The sequence below is a fragment of the Podarcis gaigeae genome (assembly GCF_964106915.1).
Source record: "Podarcis gaigeae genome assembly, chromosome: 8".
NCBI lineage: Eukaryota > Metazoa > Chordata > Lepidosauria > Squamata > Lacertidae > Podarcis > Podarcis gaigeae.
The window spans coordinates 87,735,855-87,763,030 of NC_139684.1; the positions used below are offsets into that span (position 1 = coordinate 87,735,855).

Sequence of the window (27,176 nt, forward strand, 5' to 3'; positions counted from 1 at the left end):
GTGTTTCACATTATACCTGTTGCCTTTAAGTGGTTTTCTGTTTGGGTTGGGCAGTTAGATTTCGTAGAATCGTAGAGTTGTAAGGGACCCCTGAGGGTCATCCAGTCCAACCCCGGCAGTGCAGGGATCCTGCCCGCAGCTGTCCCTGGGTGAGTTCGAACCAGCAGCCTTCTGGTGAACAGCCAGCACACTGACTCGTTGCGCCATGAGATTCCACAGACAGTAAAGGTAAAGGGACCCCTGACCATTAGGTCCAGTCGTGGCCGACTCTGGGGTCGCGGTGCTCATCTCGCTTTATTGGCCAAGGGAGCCGGCGTACAGCTTCCAGGTCATGTGGCCAGCAGGACAAAGCCGCTTCTGGTGAACCAGAGCAGCACACGGAAACGCTGTTTACCTTCCCGCCGGAGCGGTACCTAATTATCTACTTGCGCTGGTGTGCTTTCGAACTGCTAGGTGGGCAGGAGCAGGGACCGAGCAACGGGAGCTCCCCCCGTCGCGGGGATTCGAACCGCTGACCTTCTGATCGGCAAGTCCTAGGCTCAGTGGTTTAACCCACAGCGCCACCCGCATCCCTTCCACAGCCAGTAGAGCTACCATAAAGCGTCCCTTTCTTCCAAGGATTAGCAGCACCCACGGCTGGGCACCTGCGTTTTGTCTTTGCGGCTCGTCCGGCTCTTGTTGTCCGCTGGCCTCGGTTGCCCTGCAATAATCCTGGACTCTCTCTGAACTTCTTTCTCCCCCAGCCTCGGGTTTCTGAGTGCAAAGCAGCATCAGCAGTTTGCAACGGAGGACATTATAATAGCCCCGTGACTTAGCAGACCGGCTTGCAGAGACCCTGCCAGGGTTTGCAGCTGGTCTGAGTTCTCTTCCGAAGGATTTCAGCGGAGAGGAGATCTTGGTGGGGGTGTGCAGCATGAGTCGACTGGGGAGGCTCTTTGGCTTCCTGTGCCTGTGGCTCCCTCACCTGCAGTGCGAAGGGTTCAGCTACACCCAGCCTGAGCAGGTGCACCTGTCCTATCCAGGTGAGTTTTACGGCTAAGGGGTTTTTGCGTGTCTTCAGTCTCTACCTATTTGATGATATTGGAGGATTAATATATTTATTACCCAACGTCCCAGGACAGGTCACAGTATTAAAAACAATATTATAAACAATTTAAAAATACTTGCAAACATCAAATAAGCTAAAACAAAACAAAAAAAATCCTTCCAGTAGCACTTTAGAGACCAACTAAGTTTGTTCTTGGTATGAGCTTTCGTGTGCATTCACACTTCTTCAGATACACTGAAACAGAAGTCACCAGACCCTTATATATAGTGAGAGGGTGGGGAGGGGTATTACTCAGAAGGGTGGTGGGAATGGGGGAATGGCTGATAGGTGTGGTAAACCTGTTGACTGTTAACGACTGCAACTGGTCTTACAGGAAAAGCAAGGGGTGAGATGGCTAAAAGCAGCTTTATTATGTATAATGAGATCAGAATCCGATGTCTCTATTCACACCAGTTCTCTCCATGGTTTTAAGTTTGGTAATAAGTTGCAATAACTTGTTTTTATTATTGGTTGTTAGCCACCCTCAGCCCGGTCTTGGTTGAGGAGGGCGGGATATAAATAAAGTATTATTATTATTATTATTATTATTATTATTATTATTATTATTATTTTCAGCAACTTCTCTTTCCAGTCTATTTCTGAAATTCTTTTGTAATAAGACAGCTACTTTGAGATCTTGTATAGAATGTCCTGGGAGATTGCAGTTGTCAACAGTGGTCAACAGATTTACCACACCTATCACCCATTCCCCCATTCCCACCACCCTTCTGAGTAATACCCCTCCCCACCCTCTCACTATATATAAGGGTCTGGTGACTTCTGTTTCAGTGTATCTGAAGAAGTGTGCATGCACACGAAAGCTCATACCAAGAACAAACTTAGTTGGTCTCTAAGGTGCTACTGGAAGGAATTTTTTGTTTTGTTTCGACTACGGCAGACCAACACGGCTCCCTACCTGTAAATAAAATAAGCTAGGTCTTCTTCATCATCATCTTCATCTTCACATGGCCTTTCATCCATAGATCTCAGGGCAGCTGACAGCTTAAAAATACAAGATAAAAACACAAAATGCATAATAAAAACAAGAACGAGAAGAAAACAGACCAATAACCTCCCTCCCACAACTAACATTTAACAGGTTATAGGGTGTCAGTAAGCCCAAGGCTTGGTTGAAGAGGAACTTCTTTACCTGGCGGTTAAAGGTATATAATGAAAGCAGCGGCTGAACCTCCCTCTACATCTGCATCTGCGAGACAGATCTGACAGTGGTTTGCAGTGCCAACAGCCATTCCTGACTCTCAGCGGCTTAACAATTATTATGGTTATTTTATTATTATGCTGTGTGTTGAGTTTTTGTTATTAAGCTCCATAAATTATGTTCTTAGTGTTGTACACTGCCCTGGGATCTTTGGGTAAAGGCAGAATAATAATAATAATAATAATAATAATAATAATAATAATAATACAGTGGTACCTCGGGTTACAGATGCTTCAGGTTACAGATGCTTCTAGTTACAGACTCCGCTAACCCAGAAATAGTACCTCGGATTAAGAACTTTGCTTCAGGATAAGAACAGAAATCGCATTGTGGTGGCCCCATTAGCTAAAGTGGTACCTCAGGTTAAGAACAGTTTCAGGTTAAGAATGGACCTCCAGAACGAATTAAGTTCTTAATCCAAGGTACCACTGTAGTAATAATAATAATAGTTACAGGTAGGTAGCCGTGTTGGTCTGCCGTAAGTCGAAACAAAATAAAAAAGTTCCTTCTAGTTGCACCTTAGAGACCAACTAAGTTTGTTCTTGGTATGAGCTTTCGTGTGCATGCACACTTCTTCAGATAATAATAATAATAATAATAGCAACTATTGATTTATTAATCACTTTCTCAACCACCATCTCAAGGATGTTTACACATAAGGTAATTCAGGGCTGGAGTAGCTGGGGTCTGCATCAGGTGCCTTCGTAACTTCCTGTGCTGTAGCTTATCATGGAGAAGATGGTTTTCGATGTCTGTCAGTCATGATAGCCATGCTGTGCCTTCACTGGCCGCGGTGATCCTGGAAGCACTGGGAGTAGAAAAGGGTTATTGTGCTCAGATCCTGTTTCCTTCTTTGGAAAAGGCATCTAGTTCTGATGTTCTTAACACAACTGATCTGTCCCTTCCCCGCAGGAGACCCCACCACCATGATGGTCACCTGGACCACCTTTGGCCCGGCAGAATCCATCGTGGAGTTTGGCCCCGATCCGGGAGAGGCCTTCACTCGCTCGGCCAGAGGAGACGCCACGCGGTTTGTGGATGGCGGGAAGCTCAGGAACACCATGTTCATCCACAGGGTCACCCTCCAAGGTCTTGTGCCAGGACAGCGCTATGGTAAGGCATGCCGGCGTTCTGGAAATGTTTGGCGAATGCCGCCAGAGAGAGAGAGAGAGACCCACCGAGCCTTGACCCTAGCTACCTCTCTGTTGATTGAGCTCAAGCAAGCATGGTCTGATCCCAGAAAGAGCCACGGCGGAGGCAGGGATTAGGCCTCGGTGGTCTGTTACTGCGAGAGACGGTCAGTGCAGTGGAGCGGTAGGAAAAGGAGATCCAAGTTCAAATCTCTGCTTTGTGACAAAGCTCTAGGGCATAGCTGTCAACTTACAGATTTGAAAATAAGGGACCAGCAACCTCGGAAATAAGGGATCAGCAGCCAAAATAAGGGATTTTCCGAACATAGGTATGTTCAACTTCTGAGCCCCTCCGAGCCAAAGGCAGAAAGCCCAGCCAGCAGCCAAACGAAGCCTCAAGCGGTGGTTCCCACAGCGCAGCAACCCCGCAAAGGGGATGCAGCAAGGAAAACCACCGTCACCTCTCTGCTGGGAAGCGCTGAGCAAAGGCAAGTCCCCAGGCAACGCGGCCGATTTGATTGGCACAAGGCATGCAAGCTCCACCCCCCCAGACGTTCTTAGACTCCTTGTTGGGTGAGCAACGCAGCCAAGCAACACAGTTGGAGCCTCCCTCCTCCCTGGCCGGCAGTGAGGGAGGGAGAGGAGCTGCTTCCTTTGAAACCCGGGAAATTTAAGGGACATCATCGATAAGGGACAGCAGCGGGACATGGCGCTGGGATAAGGGACTTTCCCGCCAAATAAGGGATGGTTGACAGCTATGCTCTAGGGTCGACTTTATGCCTACCCTGCCTCACAGGGTGGTTGTGAATAAAGGGAAAGTGGACATGGACCTTCTCTAGCTTAGGGTGGCCGTGGGACTTGCTTTGGAAAGGGCAGTCCTCTGTTTAAAGGCAGCCCATCTAGGAGAAGGACCCTAAGTCTCTGCTGCTTTGCGGAACATCTTCGGGAGAAGAAAAGGCCAAAGAGCAGTGCTGTTTTTCAAGGGAAAAAAGGTACCGGAACTCACCACAAATGCCTCCCCTGTTCTCTTAGAACAGCAATGGCATCCACCTGAAATGTGCCAGAACTGAGTTCTAGTGAGTTCTGGCTGGAAAAAAGCCCTGCTAAGGAGCAAACCAGGTAGCGCTGTGGGTTAAACCACAGAGCCTAGGACTTGCCGATCAGAAGATCGGCGGTTCGAATCCCCACAACAGGGTGAGCTCCCGTTGCTCGGTCCCTTCTCCTGCCAACCTAGCAGTTCGAAAGCACACCAGTGCAAGTAGATAAATAGGTACCGCTCCGGCGGGAAGGTAAACGGCGTTTCCGTGCGCTGCTCTGGTTCGCCAGAAGCAGCTTAGTCATGCTGGCCACATGACCCGGAAGCTGTACGCCGGCTCCCTCGGCCAGTAAAGCAAGATGAGCGCCGCAACCCCAGAGTCGGCCACGACTGGACCTAATGGTCAGGGGTCCCTTTACCTTTACCTTAAGGAGCAAACCTTACATGAATCTGGATTGGAGTCCCTAAGACGGTTGGATGGTGCCTTGTACACCTCCTTCCAGCAATTCCTGCAGTCAAGTTGTTGCCGGATCTCTTGTTCTGCTTTCCTTTGGACCACATCAGTGAGGCTGAGAGCGGGGTCTTGCTGTTTGAGCAGCCCAGGACCTCCAGACACACTGCCCAGGCTTGCATCTTGGGGAGGTCACTTCGGTGCTGGTAGTGCAGCAGTTTGACTTCACCCCCTGAGGCGCACTCCATTGTCTCTCCAGACAGACGAATGCCAAGAACGACAGGGTAGGGGGTGCCGGGGGTGAGTTTGTGGAACTGAGGGGGCAGAGGCCTGAAAAGTATTTCGAAACTGCTAAGAAGGTGAGAGCCATCTGGATGCCCAGCATTGGGTACGGAGATATCCTGGGCCAGCCTTTGTCTCCCCCCCCCCCCAAATTTTTAATACTGATTTTCCAAAATTATAACAAACATAACAACAAACAAGAAAAACATTACAATATCAAAAAACAAGCAGACAAACAAACATTTATCCTGTTATAATCCCACTTTTGTTATCCTTGTTGGGTGACTTCCTCAAATCCCCCTAGCTGAGTTTCCAAATAGTTCATTGTAGCAGTTTTCCAACACTATTTTCATATGAGATTTACTTGTTCATTTAACATCTTTCTTTATTTTCATTTTGACTTCTATCCATAATATTATGCATTTGACATAATTAAATCCTAGGCCAATCTGTTACTCACAAATATTTCTATTAATGTATTTAGCTAAATAGTCTTTAAATTTCTTCCATTCCTCTTGGTGCTCCTCCTCCTTCTGGTCGCGGACTCTTCCGGTCGGGTCAGCTAGCTCCCAAAAATTGGGCCAGCCTTTGTCAACCCGGTGCAGATGTTCTGAAGTACAACTCCCATCAACCCAGGGCACCAGGTTGGCGAAGGGTGTCCAAGGTCAACTCGGGTTGTTTGTAGGCGGGGTGGGGAGGGAGTGCTGCTGTCTCCCACATCACCAATGGGCACATTTTGTTTGGGGGCAGGAAATGAACGAGCTTTCAAGCGCAGCTGTAGCCTTATTGGAGTTCACTGCTTGGGTCTGCGTTGCTCCCGGGAGGGAGGGAGGAAGTCAAATGACACCGAGGTTGATTCAGAGAAAGAGTTTATTCTGCTCTCCGGATAGCAGAAGGCACTTGCGTGGTCAGTCCACAGCAAGTCCAAAGAAATGAGAGATTCCATGCAGTGTATATATCCTCCGGGCACCCTCTCCCCCCTTCCCCAGGAATCCAGCCACGTCAGCTTATACACGTAAGTTGACATCCATGACCATAAAAGGTTGTTCCTGTTCCTATACTCTTATCTTGGGGCAAGAAGAAGGTCACCAACTCTAAGAGCACTCCTGGCGCCGTTCCTGGGTCTCTTGTCAGACCTGGCAAGGTCTGTGCGTCATTGTGGTCAGGATGTAAGATAAGACCCAGATGTGTCATCCCTTCTCCACTCGGAACTGGCAAGGCCATCCATTGCCGTCAGGGACTGATAAAGGAAAGGGTTTTGAGCAATTGCTTATACAGCTGGGTTTCTGTTTCTACATTGGCTCAAGAGCTCAAGTTAATGCATTTTAGAAATGCTCCTTTGGAGAAGGAAAATGGGGAGTTTGGGTCCCGTTTCAGACTGACTGCACAGAAACCCATTCCTTCACAGCATGTATATCCCACCTGGAAAATTATCCTGGGAGCTTCCGAGCTGATCTCTCCTGTCCTCCTTTGCAGCCTACCGCTGTGGAAGTGAACAGGGCTGGAGCAGGTCCTACGGTTTCTGGGCCTTGCTGAACGGCACCGACTGGAGCCCCCGCTTCGCCATCTTTGGGGACATGGGCCTGGAGAACCCGCAGTCCTTGCCTCGACTGCAGCAGGAGGCCGAGATGGGCTTGTTTGATGTGGTGCTGCACATAGGTACGATCAGAGAGGGACTAGTCCCGCCTGAGGATTTATCTTGGGGGAGGGGGGATGCGAAGCCAGCTCTCCCTATGACCCCTTCCTGATTTGGAGGAGACGACCAGCATTTGTACTTCTTAAAAATAAAGAATTCCCCTTTTGTCCCCTGCAAATAGCCCTTACCCTGTTTGACTCCAATCTGGTTTCCTTCCACAGGGGATTTCGCCTACGACTTGGACACGGTAAGAACTACGTAACTGTAGAATTGGGAGGGATCTATCGGGCCATCTAGTTCATTCCCCCCCCCCTTGCAATGCAGGAATCACAGCTAAAGAGGACTTGCTACCTTTGGGATTGGGAATGGGTGGTTTAAAAATTGTTATTTACCGTATTTTTCGCTCTATAAGATGCACCAGACCATAAGGCACACCTAGTTTTTGGAGCAGGAAAACAAGAAAAAAAATATTCTGAATCTCAGAAGCCAGAATAACAAGAGGGGTCGCTGTGCAGTGAAAGCAGCAATCTCTCTTGCTGTTCTGGCTTCTGGGATAGCTGCATTCGCTCCATGAGACGCACAGACATTTCCCCTTACTTTTTAGGAGGGAAAAAGTGAGTCTTAGAGCAAAAAATACGGTACTTAGAGCAGTTGAATCCGGGTCAAAAAGGCTCCCAGCATGGCTTATGTAGCACCAAAGCAAGACAGTCCCCATCCACAGGTTTACAATAATAAAGAAAGTAGTAATAATAATATGACATGCAAGGGGAAAGGGATGGGGAGGGAAGAGGAAAAAACAAAACCCAGCCATCGATTCTTAAGCAGTTGTTGTGTAATGGCAGAGCTGGCCTGCCCCCACACAGCTGATAGAGCAAGTTCTACAGTGGTGCCCCGCAAGACGAATGCCTTGCAAGACGGAAAACCCGCTAGACGAAAGGGTTTTCCGTTTTGGAGGTGCTTCGCAAAACGAATTTCCTATGGGCTTGCTTCGCAAGACGAAAATGTCTTGCGAGTTCCTGCGGGGTTTTTTTCCTTTCCCCCCCTTTTTCCCAAGCCACTAAGCCGCTTATCAGCTGATCCACTAAGCCGCTTAACAGCTGATCCGCTAAGCCGCTTAACAGCTGATCCGCTAAGCCACTTATCAGATGATCCGCTAAGCCACTTATCAGATGATCCGCTAATCCGCTAAGCCGCTAATGGGCTTGCTTCGCAAGACGAAAAAACCGTAAGACGAAGAGACTCGCGGAACGGATTAATTTCGTCTTGCGAGGCACCATTGTACTTCTCACTGCTGGAATGGCTGCCCTCAGCTGCCCTCATGCCGGCGCCTGTGGAGTAACCACACCAGCCTGGCCAATGCCAAAGTCTGTGTGCTCCTCTGAGCTTACGAGAAGTCAAAATCCTCTGCCAAGGCAACTCCACGTGAAGCAGATTTGCAGAAGTTCTTTCAGCTTGCATTTGGCTTCCCTGTTTTGCATGACGGGGCTTACGTTGGCGTGTCAACATCAGACCTCAGTTCCGTCTAGACTGGACTGTTGTGACACGCCGGAAACTTCATGGAAACATACAGGGGTGTGGAGCGTTGGTGTAGAATCCTTGTGGGTGGCTCTGCCTGAGATTTGGGGAGCCAGACCCTTCCCCTCACCCCAAGCTTGCTTTTCCCTGTCTTGCAGAACAATGCCTACGTTGGAAACGCCTTCATGAGGAAGATTGAGCCTGTGGCTGCCTTGGTGCCATACATGACTTGCCCTGGGAATCACGAAGAAAAATAGTGAGTAGAAACCAGCTAACTGGGAATAAACTGGTTTTAGCAGGCGCTTAAAAGAGTACAGTGGTACCTCGAATTAAGTACTTAATTCGTTCCGGAGGTCCGTTCTTAACCTAAAACTGTTCTTAACCTGAAGCACCACTTTAGCTAATGGGGCCTCCCTCTGCCGCCACATGATTTCTGTTCTCATCCTGAAGCAAAGTTCTTAACCTGAAGCACTATTTCTGGGTTAGCAGAGTCTGTAACCTGAAGCGTATGTAACCAGAAGTGTATCTAACCCGAGGTACCACTGTACATTGAAGGCCCATCCTGGATGTCAGTAGGCAGGGCGTTTCAAAGATTGAGTTCTTACAGGTGTGGAACAGGTGCACCAGGAAGATTTTGGGCATCACATGGCAGGACAGAGTCTCAAACAAAGATGTGCTTCCCCAAGGCCACATTCCCCGCAAGCATGTTTGCATTCCTGCCTCAGTGACGTCTACGCTAGCTTGACCATGTCCACAGAATCGAAGATGGCAGGAGCCGCAAGGATGTGCTCTTTGGGGAGTTGGCTTCCGGCATCAGACCAGCTTTGAGCTACAAAGATAATAATAATAATAATAATAATAATAATAATAATAATAATAATAATAATAATAATTTATTTATACCCCGCCCTCCCCAGCCAAGACCGGGCTCAGGGCGGCTAACACCAGGTATAAAAACAATTGATTAAAATACAGCTTAAAAACTAGATTCAACATTAAAATGCAGCCTCATTTCAGTAGAAACTTTTTGGGGATGAAAATGTCAAATCTTCACCAAGGCCAACTATCCAGACTGGTCCTACATGGGCCAGAAAAAAGCCAGGGAAGTCCCCAAATAGGAGTTCCATCACAAGAGGAAAGAGGGGGAGGGGATCAAGTTGATTCCAAGCCAAAGGCCAGGTGGAACAACTCTGTCTTACAGGCCCTGTGGAAAGAAATCAGATCCCGCAGGGCCCTGGTCTCATGAGACAGAGCGTTCCACCAAGCTGGAGCCATCACTGAAAAGGCCCTGGCTCTGGTTGAGGCTAATCTGACTTCCTTAGGGCCTGGGACCTCTAGGGTGCTGCTATTTATGGACCTTAAGGTCCTCCATGGGGCAGACCGGGAGAGGCGGTCCCGTAGATACGAGTATGTCTGCCAACATGACACAAAGGCTGGAAACGTCAATCCCGCTGTGTGGGAATCCCTTGCAGATGACCGCAGTGCCTAGAGACAGGTGGTCAGGTTGTGCATCCAACAGCAGTGACCAGAAGAGGAATGACCGCTGGGAGGAAGGCAGAGAGACGAAACGCCATGGTGCATCTGCAGACGCCTTTCTCTGCCCCAACTGCAGCAAAACATGTCTCTCCCATATTGGTCTCAGATGCAACTGTCCCAACAGCTTGACCTCACTCCCAAAGATGCACTCCTCCTCTGTCTTCCGAGACAGACAAATGCCACAATTATGTGGCACCAGTAATGGTGCCAATTACACCGTTCAAAGCGATTTCACAGGTAAAATGGTTCCAAGTTGTTCAGGGCTTTATGTACAAATAGCAGGGGCGCCGACTTATAAAAAATATTGGGGGGGGCCCATACCGGGGTCCTGCCCCGGGAAGTTTTCTAAGAGCCGCTCCCGGCCCGTTGCTGCTGCTGCCGCCTGCCTCGTGTCCCCCTCGCCAGCTGAGGGAGGGAGAGAGACCGAGAAGGAGAGAGATGCGTGGTGGGCAAGGCAAGTGCCCGCCGCGCCTCGCCTCCCACCGCCCCTCGTGCCGGCTGCCCCCTCCCCTCTCTTCCCCGCGCGCGCGCGCGCGCTCGCCCTCCTCACCCCAGCTCTTGGCCGTTCGCCCCAGGAACTCGCCGCTGTTGGGGTTGTAGATGAACCTCCGCCACTCGGCCATAGACTGGCTGAAGGGCTTCTCCTCCTCCTTGGCCATAGCGAGAGAGAGAGAGAGAGAGAGAGGCTGGAAAGAGAGAGGGAGCTCGGCGGTTCGCGGGCGGCGGTTTTTCCCCTGCCGAAACAACAGCGGCTCCTCAGAACCGCTAAGTAACTCTCCCTCAGGCGCCCGGCGGGAGAGCAGAAGAGAGGAAAAGGAAAGAGGGGCTGGGCCAGTCGCACGCACCGAGCAAAACTACTCGCGCCGCCTCTTTTACTACCGTAATAATTATTTGTTTTAACTCATTACTGAATGTATTTTAAAAGGTAACTATCATCAAACAAGGCAAATAAAAAATACCAACATAATTTTGTGATTTTACAAAGCATAATATAACTAATAATTTTCTTAAATTATTGGGGGGGCAGAGCCCCCCCAAACGAATTTTTGAGGGGGCTCGGGCCCCCTCAGGCCCCATGAAGTCGGCGCCTATGACAAATAGCAACCCAGTATCAAATCAGCAACCAGCACAGATCCCCGAGCACAGGAGTTACATGCTGAAAGATGGGTGGGGTATAAATAATAAATTTATTACTATTACATATGGGCATGTCTTTAAGTTAACATCTTACATTAAAAACCTGACAGTACCAAACTACCAAAGGCTTTTCACCAAAGCCAGACTAAACGTCTTTCTTTCTGCAGTGTTGGATGGCAGGTTGAGAGGAGTTCCCTACCAGGACAGACTTTGCTCGTGTGCTCAAGACATTGATTCCATAAAACATATTTTGTTGCACTGTGCAAAATATTAGCAAGCCAGGGCTGAACTGATACTACCCTTGCTGGTACCTTTCCCGGGAAAATCAGAGGCTCACTATGTCAGGTTCCTATTGGAAGACCGGACAAATGCTAGAACATTAGCAGTGGCAAAGTTTTTATCGGTGGTTGCAAGAACCAATGATCCTTATATTCTGAACAAAATGCTTGTTTAACCTGGAGGTAGGCTGTCTGAATTGTGTATTGCTTTGTAACGATTTGTTGGGTCTCTAGACCGTAATCACGATTGTTGTTGTTGTTATTACATATAAACTTCACAATGAAGGGCAGGGGCTGCGACGTCCCTCTCCCCCCTGTGACTTTCTCCCTTCGCTTCTTCTTTCAGCAACTTCTCCAACTACCGCTTCCGCTTCAACATGCCCGGTGGCACGGAGAGCCTCTGGTACAGGTGAGTGTCGTCTAGCCCAGGCCAAGCGGCCGGATTTCCTGCTCGTTTGTGGCCGTCTTGCAAAATGCTGAAGAGGTGGCTTGTCACTAGAACCATCCGGGTAATGTGTGCATTTATGCTGATTTGTGTAAAATGCAAGCTTCCTGGAAAAGGGCCTATTGCAGACGCCACCACCATTACCTTGAGGGCATCGCTGTCCATGCCCAGGAGAGCTCAGGGGTTCACAAAGTGAGTGGCAGCGCCCTTTGCAGAAGAGGGGGTGGTATTCCCCAGGGGGCCCTAAGAGAGGCGGGGGTTTGCTGAAGGTGTAAACGACTCCGAGTTTGAAAAGCTGGTATCACGGGACCAAGTTCACCCGTTGGGTGAATTAATTAAACTAAATAGTTTTAATTGGATTTTGATTAAACAGGCAATTAATTGTTCCTGGCTTGAATTTTATTGTGTCGTTATCTTCCTTAGTGGGTCTTGCAAAGCGCTATTCTGAACAGTGCTTTTCATAGAGTAGAGGGCACTGGGGAAGGGTTTATGGAACTGCAGGGGCAGGGATCCAAAAAAGTTTGAGAACCACACAGCTTCTCAATCCTAGAATTGTAGGAAGGGACCCCTGGGGTCATCCAGTCCAGCCCCCTGCAATGCAGGAATCTCAACTCAAGCATCCATGACAGAGGGTCATCCAACCTCTGCTTAAAAACCTCCGTGGAAGGAGAGTCCAGCGGCTTCCAAGGGAGTCTGTTCCCCTCTCAAACTGCTCTTACTCACAGAAAGTTATTCCTGATGTTTAGAGGGAATCTCCCTTCTTGTAACTTGGAGCCATTGCTTCGGGTCAATGACTCGATGCTGGGTAAATTGGTTGGAAGAATTTGGAGCATCTCCCCAGAGCAATTGGCTGGTTTTAACACAAGCCAAACTGGGTGCACAGGAGCCTAGAGGAGAGGGGGCTGTGAGCAGTCCAGCCTGGTGCATTCTAGGCATAGCTGTCAAGCGTCCATTATTTGGCGGGACAGTCCCTTATCCCAGCGCCATGTCCCGCTGCTGTCCCTTATTGATGATGTCCCTTAAATAAGCTACTGAAGGTAATGGGGCCCTTTCTATGTCCAGCTGTCCTTTGTCAACAACAAATTGTTGCTGTTTTTTGTTTGTTGAATATATGCTATATGGTAATTTATGGATCTAATAGGTATCTAAAGCCATTTGTACGCAACAAAATATGTATTTTATCAAAGTAATTGTTGATCCCTTATTTTGGTTGCTGATCCCTTATTTTCGAGGCTGCTGGTCCCTTATTTTCAAATCTGTAAGTTGACAGCTATGATTCTAGGGCTGGGCCTTGCCAACTTGAAGTGTGACACTAATAATAATAATAATAATAATAATAATAATAATAATAATAATAGTTTATTATTTATACCCCGCCCATCTGGCTGGGCTTCCCCAGCCACTCTGAGCAGCTCCCAACAGAATATTAAAAACACGATAAAACATCAAACATTAAAAACTTCCCTAAGCAGGGCTGCCTTCAGATGTCTTCTAAACATTAGGTACAGTGGTACCTCAGGTTACAGACGCTTTGGGTTGTGTGCTTTCAGGTTGTGGACCGCGGGAAACCTGGCAGTACCAGAAAGGGTTGCTTCTGGCTTTTGCCGCTTGCGCATGCGCAGAAAACCAAATCACATCATGCGCGTGCGCAGACATGGCGTTACGAACGCTGCTGGTTGCAGACGTGCCTCCGTCACAGATTATGTTCGCAACCCGAGGTTCCACTGTAGTTGTTTATTTCCTTGACATCTGCTGGGAGGGTGTTCCACAGGGCAGGTGCCACCACTGAGAAGGCTCTGTGCCTGGTTCCCTGTAACTTGGCTTCTCGCAGTGAGGGAACCGCCGGAAGGCCCTCAGAGCTGGACCTCAGTGTCGGGCAGAATGATGGGGGTGGAGACGCTCCTTCAGGGATACTGGGCCTTTGAGGCCGTTTAGGGCTTTAAAGGTCAGCACCAACACTTTGAATTGTTCCTGGAAACATCCTGGGAGCCAATGTAGGTCTTTCAGGACCGGTGTTATGGGGTCTCGGCGGCTGCTCCCAGTCATTCCTTACATAGTGAGGCTTGTTGGTTTTCTGGAGTCCCCTGATTTCTCATCTTTCCCCCTCAGCTGGGATATTGGACCTGCCCACATCATTTCCTTCTCCACTGAAGTCTACTTCTTCTTGAAATATGGACAGCAGCTCGTAGCAGAGCAATTTCAGTGGCTGGAGAAGGACCTGCAGGTGAGGAGCAGACCCCTGTTTTTTGGGGGGTGAGGTGGGAAGGGGGAAAGTGGCAGCTTGCCTCTGGGACGGTTGGCATCCCCCACTCACTGCTGACGGCTACCTTTCTCTCTCCTGCAGGAGGCGAACCAGCCTGAACGGCGCAAGGAACGTCCCTGGATCATTACCATGGGGCACAGGCCCATGTACTGCTCCAACAACGACCAGGATGACTGTACGCTGTATGAGAGCATTGTAAGTGAGAGGAAGGAATTGTAGGTGTGGAATGGACACCAAGGGTCATCTGGTTCAACCCCAGGCAATGCAGGAATCCCTGGCAGATGGCTTCGCAACTTTTGCCAACACTCTCCAACCAAGGACAGTCCTTTCCACCTTCTGAGGGAGTCCTTTCCACTGTCAAACAGCTCTTACCACCAGGAAGTTCTTCCTAATATTTAATGCAAAGCTTCTTGCTTGTCATTTGAATCCGTTGCTTCGAGTCCTACCCTCTGGAGCAGCAGAAAACAAGCTGACTCCCTCTTCCTTGTGACAGCCCTTCAGATCTTCTTCTCTGGCGATCCCTCGTAGCCGAGTAAGATTGTCTTCCATAAACACGGCCTTAACAGTGAGTCCATAAGTGATTGTGGAGGCCAATTCTGGATCCACACGTCCTTCCACAGTGGGGACATTGGTTTCCCGGCGGGAGTTGATCCCGGTGTGGATTTGCCAAGTGTGCCTTCCTCTTGGCACGTTTCTCCCTTGCGCCTTGAGTTCGAGTGTCTTCAAAGCCCATGACACCTTTGGTAAAGGCTGTTCTCCAACTGGAGCGATCGCAGGCCAGTGTTTCCCAGTTGTCCGTGTTTATACTACATTTATTTAGATTTGCCTTGACACAGTCTTTAAACCTCTTTTGTTGACCACCAGCATTACGCTTTCCATTTTTAAGTTTGGAATAGAGTAGTTGTTTTGGAAGATGATAATCAGGCTTCCGCACAACATGACCAGTCCAACGAAGGTGATGTTGAAGAATCATTGCTTCGACACCAGTGATCTTTGCTTCTTCCAGTACACTGGTATTAGTTCACCTGTCTTCCCAAGTGATGTGTCAAATTTTTCGGAGACACCGTTGATGGAATCTTTTGAGGAATTGGTCTCTCTTTCCCAGGCTAAACATACCCAGCTCCTTCAACCATTCCTGGTTTGGTTTCCAGACCCTTGATCATCTTGGTCGCCCTCTTCTGCAAACCTTCCAGCTTGTCAATATCCTCCTTAAACAGGGGCAGGTTATGCCATGTCCCATAGGCTATACCGATTCGCAGAGCATACAGCGTAGAGAAAGGGCTTTTCTTGCTTGGCACAACTAATTCCATCTGACCCAGATACTAGTAAAAGGCAGGAGGCTGTGGAAGGAAGGAAGCCCCTTCCGCTCCTAAGATTTTACTAGGCATTAAGTTCCCACACTGCCAAGCATATCTTTGCCACCGCGAGGGCTAGAAATTTGTTTTTTGGCTTATTAAAATGAGAGCTGAGGTTTTTTGGAAGCTGGGTTCTCCGTTCAGTACCACATCCTGTCTTCTGCAGAACTGAGGTGGGGATGCATTCTTATAATAATAATAAAAAAAATTATTTATACCCCGCCCTCCATGGCCAGAGCCGGGCTCAGGGCAGCTAACGCCAATAAAATCACAGTAGAAACATAATGGGGGGGGGTCAAACCAATTTAAAATACAGGTTAAAACGCAATTTAAAATGCAGCCTCATTTTAAAAGTAGCCGATAAATCAAGACCCTAAGGGGAGGGAAACATAAGGGTCAGACTGAGTCCAAACCAAAGGCCAGGTGGAACAGCTCTGTCTTGCAGGCCCTGCGGAAAGATGTCAAGTCCCGCAGGGCCCTAGTCTCCTGTGACAGAGCGTTCTACCACGTCGGGGCCAGTGCAGAAAAGGCCCTGGCCCTAGTTGAGACCAATCTAACCACCTTGCGACCTGGGACCTCCAAAGTGTTGTTATTTGTGGACCTTAAGGTCCTCCATGGGGCATACCAGGAGAGGCGGTCCCGTAGGTACGAGGGTCCTAGGCTATATAGGGCTTTAAAGGTCAAAACCAGCACCTTAATCCTGACCCTGTACTCCACCAGGAGCCAGTGCAGCTGGTAAAATACTGGATGAATGTGATCCCGCAGCAAGGACCCTGTAAGGAGTCTTGCCACGGCATTCTGCACCCGCTGGAGTTTCTGGGCCAGCTTCAAGGGCAGCCTCGCGTAGAGCGAGTTACAATAATCAAGCAATTATTTTCTCTTAACTAAAAAGTCCCAAACATTGCAACCTTCTTTCGCAGGGAAGTCTTGAGTAAGTAGTGGGCTGGCTGGCATGGATTAATCTGTTCGTTCTCTCTCTCTCTCTCTCTCTCTCTCTCTCTCTCTCTCTCTCTCTCCTTTCCCCCCACCTCAACTTCCCAGATCCGCCGAGGCCTTGACCCACAGCAGTTTGGCTTGGAGGACCTGTTCTACAAATACGGTAGGTATTCTCCTCCTCCTTCCCTGCCTGCACCTCCATTCTGGCTATCAGATCTGTTGAGATTATTATACATTAAACCAAAGCTAGCATAAATCAGCCCCCAAGAACTCCAGCAGTGACACAGACCTCGGTCTTCTCACGGGAGACAATATTAACTTTTATAGCTTAAGGTTCTCTTCTCCAAACAGCCAGGCTCATGATAGCGTGATCCTGGAATGTAATAATAATAATAATAATAATAATAATAATTTATTTTTACCCAGCCCATCTGGCTGTGTTTCCCCAGCCACTCTGGGTGGCTTCCACAGAGACCAAAAATACACTAAAATATCACACATTAAAAACTTCCCTCAACAGGGCTGCCTTAAGATGTCTTCTAAATGTCAGGTAGTTGTTGTTCTGATGGGAGGGCGTTCCACAGGGCGGGCACCACCACTGAGAAGGCCCTCTGCCGGGTTCCCTGTAGCTTTGCTTCTTGCAATGAGGGAACTGCCAGAAGGCCCTCAGCGCTGGACCTCAGTGTCCGGGCAGAACGATGGGGGTGGAGATGCTCCATCAGATATACTGGACTGAGGCCATTTAGGTCTTTAAAGGTCAGCACCAACACTTTGAATTATGTTCAGAAATGTACTGGGAGCCAATGTAGGTCTTTCAAGACCGGTGTTATGTGGTCCTGGCGGCCGCTCCCAGTCACCAGTCTAGCTGCCGCATTCTGGATTAGTTGTAGTTTCCGGGTCACCTTCAAAGGTAGCCCCACGTAGAGTGCATTGCAGTAGTCCAAGCGGGAGATAACCAGAGCATGCACCACTCTGGCCAGACAGTCTGTGGGCAGGTCGGGTCTCATCCTGCGTACCAGATGGAGCTGGTAGACAGCTGCCCTGGACACAGAACTGACCTGCGCCTCCATGGACAGCTGTGAGTCCAAAATGACTCCCAGGCTGGAAGAACTTGGAGGGGAGCTTCTCTGACAAACTGGTGCAACCAAGCAGGGCAAAGGGCACTTGTGGAACAATCAAACAATAAAATAACATAAAATTGGGACGACCAAACAGTAAAATAAAATTGGCACGAGCTCCAAAGCATACTCTTTTGCAACTGAATGATGCCGCTTTATTATGTACATGGCTAAGAACAAAAATAGAGGGTTCCCTTCACATTATAAAAACTGTTTTTATAATTTAAACTGTTTATCGCCTTCTACGTAGATTAGAATTAACGTTATTTTGCATGTATTGCCTAAGGACCAGCTCCTGGTCTAGGGTGGTATAGTTCATCATCATCATCATCATTATTATTATTATTATTATTATTATTATTATTATTATTATTTTATAGTTTTTATTACGTTTTTCTAATTTACATTTCAAGATAGTCATTCAGAGAACCTTAAATCAATGGCTTCTCTTCTTCTCTTTCCATGGTTCATTTGGCATACTCTACATCCTTGCATATTTTACGTAAACTAAACCATTCCATAATCCATTGTTATACCATGAAAACATATTTATACTGTTTATCTTAATGTTACCAGTGTTTTTAAATCTACACAACTTTCACCCAAATAATCAGTAAACATTTTCCAGTCTTCTTTAACTGTATATTCTTCTATATGTTAAATCTCCGAGGTGTGCCTATTCCACCAATTTAAGTTGCCATTCTTCTTTGTTTGGGACCTCGCTCATTTTCTTTTTGGGTCTCGCAAAACACGGGCTGCAGTAGTAGCATACATGATTATGTATGATTAGCATACATAATCTTTTTTGACACCTGGGAATTTCCGACTGAATTATCCCCAACGAAAAAAGGACTCTGGGTTTTTTTTTTGGAAAGGTACTTTCAAACATTTTTCTTCAATTCATTATATATCATTTCCCAATATTCTTTTCCCCGTTTACAAGTCCACCACATATGATAAAACGTACCCTCTACCTCATTATTAATCTGTATGGTGTTGTATGTTGAAAGAATTTACCGTACTTTTTGCTCTATAAGACTCACTTTTTCCCTCCTAAAAAGTAAGGGGAAATGTGTGGGCATCTTATGGAGCGAACGCAGGCTGCGCAGCTATCCCAGAAGCCAGAACAGCAAGAGGGATCGCTGCTTTCACTGTGCAGCGATCCCTCTTGCTGTTCTGGCCTCTGAGATTCAGAATATTTTTTTTCTTGTTTTCCTCCTCCAAAAACTAGGTGCGTCTTGCGGTCTGGTGCGTCTTATAGAGCGAAAAATATGGTAATAATAAATACATAAATACAATGGAGCCGGCGACTTTGGGGGAGCAGAGGTTGGGGCATGGGCTTCTCTGTCTCTCTGGCACCAGCTGCTGTTCTCTGCCTTGGCAAAAGCCTCTTCTTCTCCTCCCTCCAGGGGTTGACCTGGAGCTGTGGGCCCACGAACACTCCTATGAGAGGCTGTGGCCAGTCTACGACTACAAGGTGATTCCAGGCTTGGCAAAGGGGCAGCGTCCTGTTCAGAAGCAGAGAAGGGCACCCGAGAGCTGGGATAAGGGGGAGAGGCCTTACCCCACAGCAGAATCTCCGCGATGGGAGATTCGGAGACCTTGCTGGGTTGGAATCTGTAGAATCTGGCTCTCTGCCACGCCGGCTTCAGTGGCTGGGAGCAGCGAGCATCATCCCAGAGCAGGCACCCCCAAATTCTGCCCTCCAGATGTTTTGGGACTACAACTCCCATTATCCCTAGCTAACGTGGATGATGGGAATTGTAGTCCCAAAGCATCTGGAGGGCTGAGTTTGGGTATGCCTGTCTCAGAGTTGGGTATGCCTGTCCTGGGCCACATGATCTCCTTTTGCAAAAGGGCCCCCTGCTTCGTGGAACTGCCCATCCTCAGGCAACAGGCCTTGAAGGAGCTGGTGCCATCCCACAGACTCGCCAGCAGGAATTTCACCACTGCTAAAGAGTCCTGCTCTTCTGACTTGAACAAGCCCAATCTCATCTGATCTGGGAAGCTAAGCAGGGTCAGGCCTGGTTAGTACTTGGATGGGAGACGGTGTAGGAATACAGGCTGCTAGGACCTGGGAGACCAGAGTTACCTTGGCCCAGTCATGGCCGCCTCTCAGCCTAACCTACCTCGCAGGGTCGTTGTGGGGATTGAATGAGGAAAGGGGAAGGACCAGGCCCACCACCCTGAGCTCCTTGGAGAAAAAGGTGGGATATATAGGAAATACAGCAAATTTAAAGTACTGAAATGCTCTCCCCAGGGAAGTTTGCCTGGTGCCTTACACACCTTTAAGCTCCAGGCAAAAGTGTTCCTTTTTAACCAGTCCTTTGCTTGATCTGATCCTATACCATGGATAGGCAAACTAAGGCCCAGAGGCCGGAACTGGCCCAATAGGCTTCTCAATTAGGCCCACGGATGGTCCGGGAATTAGCATGTTTTTACAGGAGTAGAATGTGTCCTTTTATTTAAAATGCATCTCTGGGTTATTTGTGGGGCATGGGAATTCATTCATTTCCCCCCATATAGTCCGGCCCCCCACAAAGTTTGAGGGACAGTGGACCGGCCCCCTGCTGAAAAAGTTTGCTGACCCCTGTCCTATGCCCTTTTAAAAGGTGGCTCATTTCTGGGAGTGTGTTATTGTTTTTATTCTGATTATATATGTTGTGATCTTTTCTGTGAACCGCCATGAGACCTCCGGGTATAGGGTGGTATATAAACAATAATAATAATAATATTACAGTAAATGAATAATCCTCCTCATCTCTCTTTCTCCTTCAGGTTTGCAATGGCAGCACCGAGGCTCCTTACACCAACCCTTGTGCCCCTGTTCATATTATCACTGGATCAGCAGTAAGTGTGAGGTGTTGGGTGGGTGGGCAGACTTAATTTTAAATGGTGGCTTATGAGCTAATTACACCGTCCTTCTGAATATATACAGAGTTCCTCACATATCAGACTGTTTTGCTCATCTAGCCTAGTGTCAGGGTGCTGTCAGCGGCTCCCGGCTGGCTGCCCAGGAAAGTACCGTATTTTTCGCACCATAGGACGCACTTTTTCCCCTTCAAAAATGAAGGGGGAATGTGTGTGCGTCCTATGGAGCGAAGACAGCATAGCCCCGCGACCCTCTGCTGGCTGGAGAGGTGACGCGCGGCTATGGCAGGAGCCTCTATAGCCGCGCGCCACCTCTCCAGCCGGGAGAGCGCGCACGGGGCTAAAGAAGCCCCCCCCCCCGCGACCCTCTCCCGGCTGGAGAGGTGACATGCGGCTATGGCAGGAGCCTCTATAGCCGCACGCCTTTCCGCTGCTCCCGACCTCCTCTTTGGGGCTGGTGGTGGGCTTCCCCCCGCCAGCCCCAAAGAGCAGGTCGAAAGGAACCTGAAGCCTGGAGAGTAAGAGGGGTCGGTGCGCACCGACCCCTTTCGCTCTCCAGGCTTCCAAGGTAGCTGCCTGAAGGCATCTGAACGCACCTTAAACGGCACCTTGTTTTAGAGGGGGGAAACAAGAGGGGGGAAATTGCCGCTTCGCTGAAGGGGCGCTGGGCAGAGAGGGAGAGAATCTATTGCATCCTATTGTCCGGTGCGTCCTATGGTGCGAAAAATACGGCATACGACAAGGAAGAGTTTCTTACAGTCCTTTCTTATTTCAGTCTTTACAGAGAGGCTGTAGAACCCAGCCTCTTGGATAATGACGTTGTCCCAAGTGAATCTCCACCTCCACCCCATCTCTTCCCCATTTGTCGTTCTCATCGTCTCCTCTATAGGTCCTGCTATGTGCTCCCTGTCTTTGAGCTCTTTTTTCTCCTACTTTCAAGGCTCACCAGGTTCTGGGAGATGGAGGGCCTGGCATGCTTTCCGGTGATAAAGTGTCAGCCAGGTGTTGCTCTGGCTCTCCCACAATTCCCCAGTCCCTGACACCTAGGGCAAAGCATAATATGAGTCTGCTAATATGATCAGGCCATAGGTCCATCTTGTGCATCATCCCGGGACCAACAAGATGCTTCAATGGGAAATCATGAGCACAAAAGCTTTCTCCCCTCCTGTGGTTCTCAGCCACTGGTATTCCGAAGCACTGCTGCCTCAGGTTGTGGAGACAGAGTATAGCCATTGTGACTAGTAGCCACCGATAGCCCTCTGAATTTGTCTCATCCTCTTTTAAAGCCATCCCAGTTGTTGGCCATCGCTGCCTCCTGTGGCAGGGAGTTCCGTAGTTTAACAATGCATTGCATGAAGAAGTAATTCCTTTTATCCTTAATTCCTTAAGGTCCATAAATAGCAGCACCCTAGAGGTCCCGGGCCCTAAGGAAGTCAGATTAGCCTCAACCAGAGCCAGGGCCTTTTCAGTGATGGCTCTGAGGAGATTTCACCCCTCCCATACCCAAGAATCTCCTGATGATCTCCTGATGGTCTCTGCTGACTCTCCAGAGAGGAGGAGGCGTGTCCTGCTATCTACTTATTCTGCCTAAGCACCACATCAATGTGTGTGTGTGAGTCAGAGAGTCAGTCAGTCAGTGTACCGGAGAGAGAGAGAGTGTTAGAGATCGTGTCTAGAGATAAGGTTGCTGCTAAGAGCAGCTGCAGACTCTCAGTGTAGCATTGATTTATGCTTAGAATATTCAGCTCTGTATATAGTTTTGTATCATAGTTGTAGTTACAGAATAAAAGGAAGATATTCTACAGAGCTGCTCTCCGAGTGGTTTATACTCTGCAAGACTCTGCAAAACTCTGCTGCGCAACGACTGTATTATTGAGACAGTGAATCCGGTGCTCTCAGCTCTAAGCTGTGAGTCCACAGCACTGTGACCTGTTCCTGTGAGAAAGGAGGTCTCTGGCAGTGCTACCCAGCTCGCCTAGCCCAGTCGGGGTTGAAGTGCATGAGTCCAGTTGGTGCACTGGCTCAAGGGCAATGCTGACAGGCTCCGGCCTGGTGGAACGCTCTGCCTCATGAGACCAAACCCCTGTTGTAAATCTATACTGTCTTCCTCTTCCTTCTCCACCACTCCTCCTCTGCCCAGTCCCTGACACCTAGAGCAAAACATAATATGAGTCTGCAAATACGATCAGGCCATTGAATGCAACCCATGTGCTCCACCTGATTTGGATTGCATTGTGTTATTTACTATCTTCCTTAGTGGGGCGTATAAACCGCTATTCTGAATAATGCATTTACAGGGTAGGAGGCACTGGGGATGAGTTTATGGAATCAGGGAGGCCCGAGAATGTTTGAGAACCCCTGGGTTCTCTGTTGTGCAGCTCAGCCAGCCCTCCCCAACCGGGTGCCCTTCAAAGGTTTTGGAGTGCAACTCCCATCTGGAGGGCACCACGTTGGCAAAGCCTGAAGAAGCTGTGCACTGTGGAAAACTCTCAGCTGCCCGGCCTTTGAGCCTCTTCCTTCTTCACCCACCAGGGCTGCAGAGAGCGACTTGACCCCTTTGTCCCCGACCCACGAGAATGGAGCGCCGTGCGGATTGAGGATTATGGCTACACCCACATGCAGATCATGAACAGGACTCACGTTTGGCTGGAACAAGTGTCGGATGAGCAGGTGGGCAGCGCTCAAGTCCTGCGAAAGAGCAATGCAGAATGCAGGGGTTTCCAGTGCAGCTCAGCTGCGGCCTCAGGAGCCATTCATACCCACCCGAGACCAGGAAGAAGGGACGTTGGATAAAAATTAGGAAAAAAAAGTCTATAAAAAGAAAATTTTCTTTCTATTTTTGGAATTAGTGTAAAACTAATGAAATACTAGGAAAATGTTGGAATGGAATTATTTGGCTTTAGTAGAAAGGATATAAGGAGTTATGTATAAATATGTCTTAAATTTTGAATTTTGAATTTTAAGGTTTTTATGGTAAGATAAGGTTAAATAAATTAAGGTAAATCGAATAACAGAACATGGTAAAAGATGGAAAGTTGTTGAGATAACTAATAGGTTAGACTGTCAAGATAAATTATTTAAATAAGAATTGAGAAAGATGGAAATAATTTGCTGAAACAACGAATTAAGTCAGAATAAAAAAGGGAGGTGTGAGGAGGTCAAAGAAATAAGCAAATGAAAAGATGTAATATGGGATTTGTTTTCTGTTTTTTTTCTTTTGTTTTTTCTGTTGTGATGTTGTTATATTGTTGTTTATTTTTTCCTTTATGCACTTGTTTTTCTTATTATTTTTTGGTCTTTTTTTCTTGTATTTTTGAAATTCTGAATAAATATCCTTAAAAAAAAAAAAGGAACCATTCATACCCACTGGATCCCCCATGAGAAGCCTTGGGGCCCAAGATCCCATTCCCCTGCTCCAGACACAAAAAATTGTCCAAGAAATGTTTAACATTTACTAATTGGGACTCCCAGAGGTGTCTGACCCCTGCATTGTTTCCAGTATCATATTGAGAGCCAGGGTGGCGTAATGGTTATAGCTATGGACTATGACCTGGGAGACCAGGGTTCGAATCCCCACGCAGCCATGAAGCTCATTGGGTGACTTTGGGCCAGTCACTGTCTCTTAACCTAAACTACCTTACAGGGTTGTTGTGAGGATGAAGAGCCATGTGCATTGCCTAGAGCTCCTTGGAAGAACAGGTGGTACATAAACGTAGTAATACTAATACTACTACTAATAATGTTTCTGCAAAGCCCTATATTTGAACCAGGTGTGCAAACTGCAGCCAGATTGTGCAGCTTTTCCTGGAGGGACCCTAACCCCAAAGACACACACTCTCACTCTCTCTCTTTGCTTTTCAGAGTGGGAAGGTCGTGGACGGGATTTGGCTGATCAAAGAACTGCACGGCCCAGAAGCCTGGCACTAGCAGGTCCTTGGTGACCTCCCTGTTCCCTTCCTGGTCTAGACGGTGTCTGGGGCCTTTGCCTTGTGACAACCAACTTTCAACGCAGGAAGAAGAGGAAGCCACCAGAGCCATCTCCCCCACAAGTCCCAGAAGCAGTAAGAACATCAGATGATCACGGCGAGGGGATCACGCCAACGGCCCATCTATTCCAGCACCCTCTTCTTGCCCCCAGAGGGAATCCTGCAAGATTCCCTCCAAGCACAAGAGCACTTTCTGTGGCTTCCAGCAACTGGTATTCAGAAACATTGCTGTCTCCAGCTGAGCACAGACATCATCGTCATCGATAGCCCTCAGTTTCGTTGAATCACCCCATTAGGTTCTACTGTTATGAAAAGTAGCATTTTCTCTTTTGAAGTTGAGCTCAGGAAGGTCACCAAGGCAGCCGTGGGTAGCAGGGCAGGCCATTATAAGGGGCGAAGCTTTATTTTTGCAAATCTCTCCAGTGAGGGGTCTTAAAATTATGCTGTGGGGTGTGAGTGATTTAAATCTGCTATAATTTTTGTGACTGGACAACACTCAGCCTGGTTAGTCTATGCTGGATGAAGAAGCACATAAACTGCTTTAGGAAAAGCAAAGAATTTAAATTTTACCTTCTGAAAATAACCATAATAATAATAATAATAATAGAAAATTAATATATAACGTAACTGCAAGTACTTGGAAATCATTTTTGATGGTTGCTATGCAATTCTACACACAATCTGCTTACCAAGTAACATTAAAAAAGGTAAAGGGGCCCCTGACCATTAGGTCCAGTCGTGACCGACTCTGGGGTTGTGCACTCATCTCACTCTATAGGCTGAGGGAGCCAGCGTTTGTCCACAGACAGCTTCCGGGTCATGTGGCCAGCATGACTAAGCCGCTTCTGGCGAACCAGAGCAGCACACGGAAATGCCGTTTACCTTCCTGCCGGAGCGGTCTCTATTTATCTACTTGCACTTTGACGTGCTTTCGAACTGCTAGGTTGGCAGGAGTGCAAGCAACACTAAATAGTATTAATTAAACCAAAATATTTGGAGTTCCCGAGCCCGTCTGGGGAGACGGGGGCATTTCACAGGCCCCCAACTGGCTCCAGCCACTGGCCGGCAGCCGGGTGAACTCCTGTTCTCAGAACAGTATCAATCAGCGACTCAAGCCTCAGAAACCTTTAGAGACTGAGCACGCTCTAATCAGCAGAGTGAATAACTCTTCACAACAGAAATGGCGGACAGAGGCATATGTAAGCATATTTACAGGCGTTTATTCAGCATCAGGGCAAAAGAAAAACATGTCTGTTCCCAGCAAGCTGTGGTGGAATGTAAACAGACATGTGACATACAGCAGCTCCATACATCTGTTTAGGTGGAACGGAACATTATAATCCTAACAAAGCCATGTTACAACATTTTAGCACCCCTCATTTTTGGAAGTTTAAAAATGCAACCCTCCCCTCCCATGGGTAGGATCCTGCCTTGGTGTCTTTCCTGCCCTCTCTGCATTCGCCACTCCAGCAACCACAGCCTGGGATTTTTTCTCCCTTCATCGGTGCAGTCTTTTCCTTCGCTTGCTCCTCAGCCAACCGCTCTTCCTCTCTGGAAGCACAAGACCTGAGGCAGGTGTTTGATTCGCATCTCTACTAAGAACATGACTGAGCGGAAAGTGAAAGGAAGTCTTGTCACTACACAGATTTGCAGGTGAAATTAATATTATTAAATGGCAGGTTGTGAATGACGTGCAGCCACAAGCTTTTTGAAAGACTTGAGAGCCATGGGAATTGCTGTCATCTACGCAATAATCTGGTGTGAATTGTGTTTTTCTGTAGCGCAGGACAGAGGCAATATTGTTTTCCCCCACGAGAAAGAAATTACTTGAATAAAAGTTTGAAAAAAGGGAAGCCCAGAATACTACAGTTCTTTTTTAAATTCAGCAACCAGAAACAGTTGCTTGTACAGTGGTACCTCAGGTTAAGTACTTAATTCGTTCCGGAGGTCTGTTCTTAACCTGAAACTGTTCTTAACCTGAAGCACCACTTTAGCTAATGGGACCTCCTGCTGCCGCCGTGCCGCTGGAGCCCGATTTCTGTTCTTATCCTGAAGCAAAGTTTTTAACCTGAAGCACTATTTCTGGGTTAGCGGAGTGTGTAACCTGAAGCGTATGTAACCCGAGGTACCACTGTATAGATGACCCTTGGGGTCCCTTCCAAATCTACAGTTCTTTGATTCTATAACTACCTGCTCAAGCCAAGATATACTGAAACCTAAAAAGACAGATCGGTCACCTCTAATAAGATGACACTCAGGATGTTCACATAAGGCACAAACTAGCCTGTATTAGTGCATTTTACCACGGTTTTGACATCATCATCATCATAATTTATTATTTGTACCCCAGCCACTCTGGATGACTTCCAACAGAAGATTAAAAATACATTAAAACATGGGTAGGCAAACTAAGGCCCGGGGCCCGGATCTGGCCCAATTGCCTTCTCAATCTGGCCCATGGATGGTCCAGGAATCAGCGTGTTTTTACATGAGTAGAATGTGTCCTTTTATTTAAAATGCATCTCTGGGTTATTTGTGGGGCATAGGAATTTGTTCATTCCGCCCCCCTTCAAAATACAGTCTGGCTCCCCATAAGGTCTGAGGGACAGTGGACCGGTCCCCTGTTGAAAAAGTTTGCTGACCCCTCCATTAAAATATCAGTCATTAAAAACTTACCTAAACAGGGCTTCCTTCAGATTTCTTCTAGATGTCAGGTAGTTGTTTATCTCTTTGACATTTCATGGGTGGGTGCCACTACCAAGAAGGCCCTCTGCCTGGTTCCCTGTAACTTGGCTTCTGGCAATGAGGGAACTGCCAGAAGGCCCTTGGAGCTGGACCTCAGTGTCTGGGCAGAACAATGGGGGTGGAGACGCTCCTTCGGGTCTACAGGACCGA

The 27,176-nt window shown here is 47.9% G+C and overlaps 1 protein-coding gene across 2 annotated transcripts in view; it reads left to right on the forward strand.

Annotated features, from left to right (window-relative positions):
- Positions 1-26,134, forward strand: part of ACP7 (acid phosphatase 7, tartrate resistant (putative)) — a 28,339-nt gene extending 2,205 nt beyond the window's left edge. For both annotated transcript variants that reach the window (XM_083754065.1, XM_083754066.1), the window contains exons 2-14: positions 744-1,022; positions 3,219-3,419; positions 6,682-6,864; positions 7,063-7,088; positions 8,515-8,612; positions 11,654-11,716; positions 13,862-13,976; positions 14,097-14,210; positions 16,412-16,469; positions 18,834-18,901; positions 20,203-20,274; positions 22,828-22,965; positions 24,157-26,134. In XM_083754065.1, coding sequence (XP_083610191.1) covers positions 914-1,022; positions 3,219-3,419; positions 6,682-6,864; positions 7,063-7,088; positions 8,515-8,612; positions 11,654-11,716; positions 13,862-13,976; positions 14,097-14,210; positions 16,412-16,469; positions 18,834-18,901; positions 20,203-20,274; positions 22,828-22,965; positions 24,157-24,222 — 1,311 coding nt within the window. In that variant the 5' untranslated portion in view covers positions 744-913 and the 3' untranslated portion in view covers positions 24,223-26,134. The remainder of the gene's footprint in view (positions 1-743; positions 1,023-3,218; positions 3,420-6,681; positions 6,865-7,062; positions 7,089-8,514; positions 8,613-11,653; positions 11,717-13,861; positions 13,977-14,096; positions 14,211-16,411; positions 16,470-18,833; positions 18,902-20,202; positions 20,275-22,827; positions 22,966-24,156) is intronic.
- The last annotated feature ends 1,042 nt before the right edge of the window (positions 26,135-27,176 follow it).